The following is a 7,500-nucleotide window of genomic DNA, read 5'->3' on the forward strand; positions in this document are numbered from 1 at the left end:
ACCACTGTCCGAGAGGCGTGGTTATCTAAGTGTCTATTGATTTCGGGTCAGACGACGACGATTTTCTGGCATCGTCTTGGATTAGAGATCGTTGATAAATGTTATGGTAATGATTCTCGGGGGAACCGACGAAACGTGGGGGATGCAAAATTTGATGTGTGGCATAAAACATGACGTCTAGGGAAAACGTCTGTCTGGGAGATGAAGTAGACAATGAAAAAGGTTGTGATGATGATATCGATGGGTATAGCGGAGGAGGAGGAGTAGTAGGAGGTGGAGGAGGGGAAAAGGGGAGGAAGGGATGAGGAGAAGGAGGAGAGGGAGAGGGAGAGGGAGAGGAGGAGATGGAAGAAGGGAAAAGGGGAGGAAGGGAAGAGGGGAGGAGGAGGAGGTGGAGGGGGAGGAGGAGGAGTGGAGGAGGAGGAGGAAGAGGAGGAGGAGGAGGAGGGAAGGAGGAGGAAGGAGAGGAGGAGGAAAAGACGAAGACGAAGAAGAAGAAGAAGAAGAAGAAGAAGAAGAAGAAGAAGAAGAAGAAGAAGAAGAAGAAGAAGAAGAAGAAGAAGAAGAAGAAGAAGAAAAATGAGGAGGAGGAGAGGAAGAAGAAGAAGGAAGAGGAGGAGAAGGAGAAGGAGGAGAGGAGGAGAAAGATGATGGTGAAGAGGAGGAGGAGGTTGAGGAAAAGGAGGAGGAAGAGGAAGGGGTTGGGGGAGAAAAGAAGGGGGAGAAAGATGAATTGTTTGCGAAATGAACGTATTATTTGAATTTACCTTTAGCTCATTGTGATATATTATACTTTCATGTTTTCCTTTTCACAGGACGTATACATGCCCAGACACCAAAGTGCCTGTGAGAGTGGAGAGCGACTGTCAAACAGGGGACGGTATTGAAATCAAGTTTGGAGACGACCACTGTGTTCGCCCAAAGCTAAAGAGGTACTTTTGATTTTAAATCATTCTCAAGATCTCATTCTTGTCCCCTGCTGAATGGATTTTTTTTAAGAATTATAAAAATACAACCCAATAGGGAATGAGATTAGCGGAAGAGTAGCGTCCCTTGATTGGACGTCACCTTACAGAGAGAACGTCAAAATGGTTTTGCGCATGCGTCTCTCTCGTCCTCGCTTTCGGTGAAGTGTTTCATGCCGCTTTCACCGAAAGCGAGGACGAGAGACGCATGCGCACAACCAACATGACGTTCTCTCTCTAATAACTTTTCCGCCGGTGACGTCCAAACAAGGGACGCTACTCTTCCGCTAATCTCATTCCCTATATCATTCTCAAGATCTCCTTCTTGTCCCCTGATGAATGAATTTTTTTTAGAATTATAAAAATAAAACCCAATAAGTCAGTGTTTATCGCGGGATTTGTAGCGGTCACTGGAGTGTAACGCAATGTCTCAATTGTTTCTATGTCATATGTTTGTGTTGAGAATATTGGCTATTAAGCTAAACTGCTGGCCAACTAACTTCGCTGTGGTTGTGTGTGTTGTACCCGCTACCTCCAGTAGTAATGACTGACCTGAGTTTGATACGATTATTTTGGATTCGTGGATAGCTCATACGGTATAGTCACGCTCTCACCGGCCAGGCGGAGTTGTCGTACCAATAAGGTCGCAGGTTCAAACCCCATCTACCGCCGACATTTTTTAAATTCTCTATTGTCTTCTGGCACTTTTCCATTCACTTCATCTCTTAGTGTAACAATCGCTTGTTACTCTTTGGATAAGCCACTCCTCAGCTGCAATTTCATTTCCACCAGATCAACCGGGTCACTGCTAGATGGCAGAGGGTTCAGAAAAACTACCTACTTTATTAACCATCTCCTTACCAAGTACAGGAAAATCGTCACATTTGTTACGATACAATGAATATCATTGTTGTCCAAATTTGTGATGTACATTCCAAAAATTTGAAGAAAAATATTTGATACAGCTATGAAAACTTAACGATGTTTTGTATAGCTGGTTTTGCACCACAAAATTATGTATAATATGTTCTTATTTCTTTTCATTTCGGGAACAATTCTGAAAATGGCTGGTAAGGAGAGAGTCAAGGACTAATATTGGTTCCTTTGTTTCACAATGATAAAGTAAAATGATTTTTTAAACTTAGGATTTATTTTATTTCATTTTTTCTTTATTTGAATATTTTGGGATAACAGGTGAATGACAGCGAAAAGGTCTGTTTGATGTTTAGTCGTAAAGAATGAATTAGTTGAATAGATAAAATGAAGTTGACAAATGTTGTGATTGCCACCCGGAAGTGTAAGGGACCCACACACAAAACTATGTGTAACCTTAAACGTTTATAGTCTGGCTAATACAGTTTAGTGAGAATTACTCATATACGTGGATGGCAAAAAAAAAAACAAAACAAACAACAATAACAAATACCCGAGTGACGTCAACTTCATTCTATCTATATACGTTACAGGTTACACACAGTTTTGTGTGTTGGTATGTTTAATTTGGCTAGCGGATGTTGTGAGCATTTTACCCAAACGCAAAGAATCAAGAAACTAAGGAACGCTATAAAAGTTAACCGTAAAAAATGAATAGTTCTGCAAGGAGGAGGATCAGGGTGGTACAACTGCTCTGGTGGGCAGAACAGTTGAGTACTCTACCTACACGCATATGATCAGTCAAGCTTATTTGTAAAGTGTTGCAGAGAGTTTGACTCGAGCGACTTTTCATAGAGCAGAAATGTATATATTGCAATAGTAGTAATTACAATGGGAATAACGGTTTCCTTTTGCTAGTCCAGAGAGAGAGAGAGAGAGAGAGAGAGAGAGAGAGAGAGAGAGAGAGAGAGAGAGAGAGAGATAGAGAAGAGAAGAGAGAGAGAGAGAGAGAGAGAGAGAGAGAGAGAGAGAGAGAGAGGGGGGGGGGGGCTTGTTTACTCAGTCAAACATGAAATAATATGAGCATAGCAAAGCTATATTTTTGTTTATGCTTCCACTACAGCACTCGTTTTCTATGCATGGCATCGTGGTATGACGAGGATTTCGGGGATGGCTTTGCCTTGATCAGGAATGCTATAGGAGATCGACAATTTTACTGTCTGCGTATACGATTCCATAACAACGAGGTAACTATGGCAACGATTTACAAACAATCTTCTACTGTCTTGTCCTCCATGTTAAATGCTTCTGTCGACTCGGTGTAAAGCACTTTAGAGATTTTAGGGGCATTTATGGTTCAGCGGTACGGTATTTGCTTCTCATCCAAAAGGTACCGAGTTCGACTCGTTGTGTAGCCTTGAGCAAGTCACCTCGCCCTAGCTCACTTTGCGGTGCTGCACTGCGGCTGACGCCTGGGTTATTCCAGTCTTCCATTGGAATAGACCTTAAAGACAAATTTTCCTTTGGGGATCGATAAAGCGAAAGCTGACATAATATTATATCAGTCATGACGTAATGGCATTTGACCAATCAAATGCCGTACTCTGGAAAGGCCCGTGTTTGAATATTTGGCCAGTAAAATAGTAACGAAAGAGTGAAAATGGAGAGGCTTCGTATGGGAACAAAACAGACAATGGACGTTTCGGGTACAAACCCTTCGTCAGCACAACAATACACAAATAAACGTGGACAACAAATAAAATATAATGAAAAATAACTTGTATCGTCTGTACTCAATGGTGGTTGCAGTATGCAAGGGTTTGTACCCGAAACGTCCATTGTCCGTTTTGTTTCCATACGAAGCCTCTCCATTTTCACTCTTTCTTTAGTATTTTAGGATCAACGGCTTCAGGCAGCCCCTACCGTTTTCTAATATTTGGCTAGACAACTCGTCCTTCAAATATCGATCTTTTTACATGACCCATATCTTCATCTTGGGAAAAATTCTCAAACCTGGGACCTCGCCAGGTATCAGAATTAGGAGAGTTTGCTTAGTCTAGGATCATATAAATCGATAGATATTTGAAGGACGAATTTTCTGTCAACTTTTTAAATTCATGCCTTTCCAGAGTACAGCACTCAATTAGTTGATTCTCCTGAGGGAAAGTCAATGAGGTTATGATCTCCTATTCGCCATTTTTGTTTTCATTGAAGCCATTCACAAATTTAAAAAACATCAATGAGTGTGGGTGACGGGCTCGGTGATTTCTGGTGTGCTGGTTGGTGGTTGACGAGCAAGCTGAACATTGATCGCCCTCTGTTGTCTTCGTCCTCCCCTTCGACCTCGTCTATTCGTTTTAAAAATAGATGTATTGTTTACAAATGGCACGGTGATCAAAGTATAAAACACAGATAAAATGGCTGATGTTGTAGAATCCGTTCTAAAATCCAATTTTATTGAAAGCAGGATGATTAAAGATCTTCTTAATCTAAAAGGGTATTCGGTGCTATTATAACAGTCATCGCAGTAGAATATCCAATTGGGAATATAGAGTAAATCCAACGCCCCAAAAATACAAGTAATCACATCAAACTCGACACAACTGCCTGTAAGGCGCGCTACACACTACTACTACTACTACTACTACTACTACTACTACTACTACTACTACTACTACTACTACTACTACTACTACTACTGCTACTACTACTACTACCACTAATACACTAACTACTACTACTAACTACTACTAACTACTATACTACTACCACTAATACTATACTACTACATACTACTACTACTACTATACTACTACTACTACTACTACTACTACCACTAATACTACTACACTACTACTACTACTACTACTACTAACTACTACTACTACATACTACTACTACTACTACTACTACTACTACTACTACTACTACCACTAATACTACTACTACTAACTACTACTACCTACTACTACTACTATACTACTACCTACTATACTACTTACACTACTACTACTACTACTACTAACTACTACTACTACTACTACTACTACTACTACTACTACTATACTACTACTACTACTACTACTACTACTACTACTACTACACTACTACACTACTACTACTACTATACTACTACTACTAGCTACTACTACTACTACTACTACTACTACTACTACTACTACTACTACTACTACTACTACTACTTACTACACTACTACTACTACTACTACTACTATACTACTACTACTACTACTACTACTACTACTACTACTCTAACTAACTAATACTAACTATATACTATACTACTAATATACTATACTATATATACTACTACTCAATACTATATTATACTATAATGATAATATATATAATAATAATAATAATAATAATAATAATATAATAATAATAGATAATGATGATAGATATATAGATGATATGAATGATATATGATTATAATAAATAAATAATAAAATAATATAATAATAATAATAATAATAATAATAATAAATAATATAATTAATAATAATAATAATAATAATAAAATAATAATAATAATTAATAATATAATAATAATAATAATAATAATAATAATAATAATAATTATAATGAAAATGATAATAATTATAACAATAATAACTTATGATTATCAAATGTGTATGTATTTTTATATTTTATTTCCATGATCATTCTATTCTACCAGGTAGTTTATATGTACTTGTATTTCCATGTTCATTCTATTCTACCAGGTAGTGTATATGTACTTGTATCTAGACTGGGTATGCTACAGGGCTCACGATCTTGGATCCACTGAAATCAAGTTCCATATCGCCACGCCTTATATCACGTTCCACAGAGCGAAAAAGGAAATCATTTCGTACACTTGTAGCGAAACTTGCAGGTAGGTTATTTTGGTACATCAAAAATTATCTAGATTTTAACCAGTCAAATGCCGTAAACTTGAGCTTTTATATAGCGCAATATCCACTAAACGTGCTCAAAGGGCTTTACAAGGGGTCAACGCTGTTAACGGCCAGGTACTCATTTTACACCTGAGTACGGTGTGAGAATGTGAGTAAAGAGCCTTGTCCAAGTACTCAACTATGCCCCGAGCGAGGCTCGAACCCAGGACCTTCCGATCCGAAAGCGAGTATCATACCACTAGACCACATAGACCACTTGCCGTTTTAAAAGAAAAACAACCTGTATTTTAAAATTTGGCCAGTCCCAGGTTTGAGAGTTTTTTGTGGGCTTTTTTTTTGCTAAGATTAGGGTAATTTAAATCCATTGATATTTGAAGACATTTTCAGGCCAAATTTTTAAACCCGAGTTTTTCCAGAGCACGGCAATTATCTGGTTAAAAAAGATGTTCATTGCTAGAGAGTTTTTTGTCGCTTAATTTTGACTTTTCAACTGGAACAGTACACATACACACACACGCACACACACATACACACGCATACATACACACATCCATACACACACACACTCAAACACATACACATACATACATACACATATACACGCACATACACACACTCACACACATACACACATATACACACATACACACACACACTCACACACAAATACACACACACTCTCTCTCTCTCTCACACACACACACACAGAAAATATAATTGAAGAATATATAAACATTTAGATTGTGAATTTCCACAGATTCGCAATGCCCAATATGGTCAGCATTGATTCATAATATATTCCTTCAGCAGACCATATCGGAATAATGTCGGCCGCCCTTATGAAATATTTCTCCGACGAGCATAAAAGCGAATCCAGAGGAGAAAAAAAACCTATTATAAATCTGATCATGTTTTGACTTTTACAATTTCTGATCACAAGACATATGAAATGTTCTAGCCAGCATGAAGAATAAAAAGTACCGATTTTCTTTGTTTGGAACCACTATGGCCGCCGTTGCTTGGCGACGTGACATCAGACTATTGAATCCAATTCGCAGTAGATACTGCTGAGTTCATAATGACACGCAATACAACACAACGATCGTATCGCCTTGTGAAAGAAATATATTATATCTCCATTATTTACGAAAACATTGTTACAAAACAGAATGTCTATGATTAACCCTCTCCTTACCACCTACAGCAAAATCGTCACATTTGTTACGACACAACATACATTAAAAAAAATTCAGATTTATTTTTTACATCACAAACTTTGAAGAATGATCTTTGTTTAATTAATAAAAACATTAAAGTTGTTTTATAGAAAATGTCATGTTTAGGTTTAAACAATCAATTTATTTTCTGGGAAAGCCTGCCATTTTGGGAAAATTCTGAATTGGATTAGTGAGGAGAGAATTAAAGCAACGACTAAAAAAGGATAAAAATGAATTAGAATAATTTTTGTGTTAAAAAAAACGTTTAAAAATATATTTTGATTTTAAGATGATCAAAGTATTCTCTGTTTAGTAGTTTAATAGTACGTTTTCATGTACGTTTTCAGCCGTCTCTCATATAACCTCAATTAATTGAGCTTTTATATAGCGCACTATCCACTTAACGTGCTCAAAGCGCTTTACAAGGGGTCCCTGGTCAACAGCAACATTTAACATGTAGGACGAGACATGACGCCTGTTAGGCGATATTACAATTTTTCGGACAAAGACAACGCTGTTAACGGC

General features: G+C 37.6%; 1 protein-coding gene across 1 annotated transcript in view; it reads left to right on the top strand.

Moving 5' to 3' along the window:
• LOC144968946 (uncharacterized) overlaps positions 1 to 7,500 on the top strand; it is a 152,228-nt gene that overhangs the window by 118,587 nt on the left and 26,141 nt on the right. Inside the window, exons 6-8 of the mRNA XM_078907835.1 lie at positions 816 to 932; positions 2,962 to 3,085; positions 5,585 to 5,736. Of these exons, the coding sequence (XP_078763961.1) occupies positions 816 to 932; positions 2,962 to 3,085; positions 5,585 to 5,736 (393 nt within the window). The remainder of the gene's footprint in view (positions 1 to 815; positions 933 to 2,961; positions 3,086 to 5,584; positions 5,737 to 7,500) is intronic.

This window comes from Berghia stephanieae, chromosome 3, assembly GCF_034508935.2.
Source record: "Berghia stephanieae isolate SIO BIC M18660-M18661 chromosome 3, UCSD_Bste_1.3, whole genome shotgun sequence".
Lineage (NCBI taxonomy): Eukaryota > Metazoa > Mollusca > Gastropoda > Nudibranchia > Aeolidiidae > Berghia > Berghia stephanieae.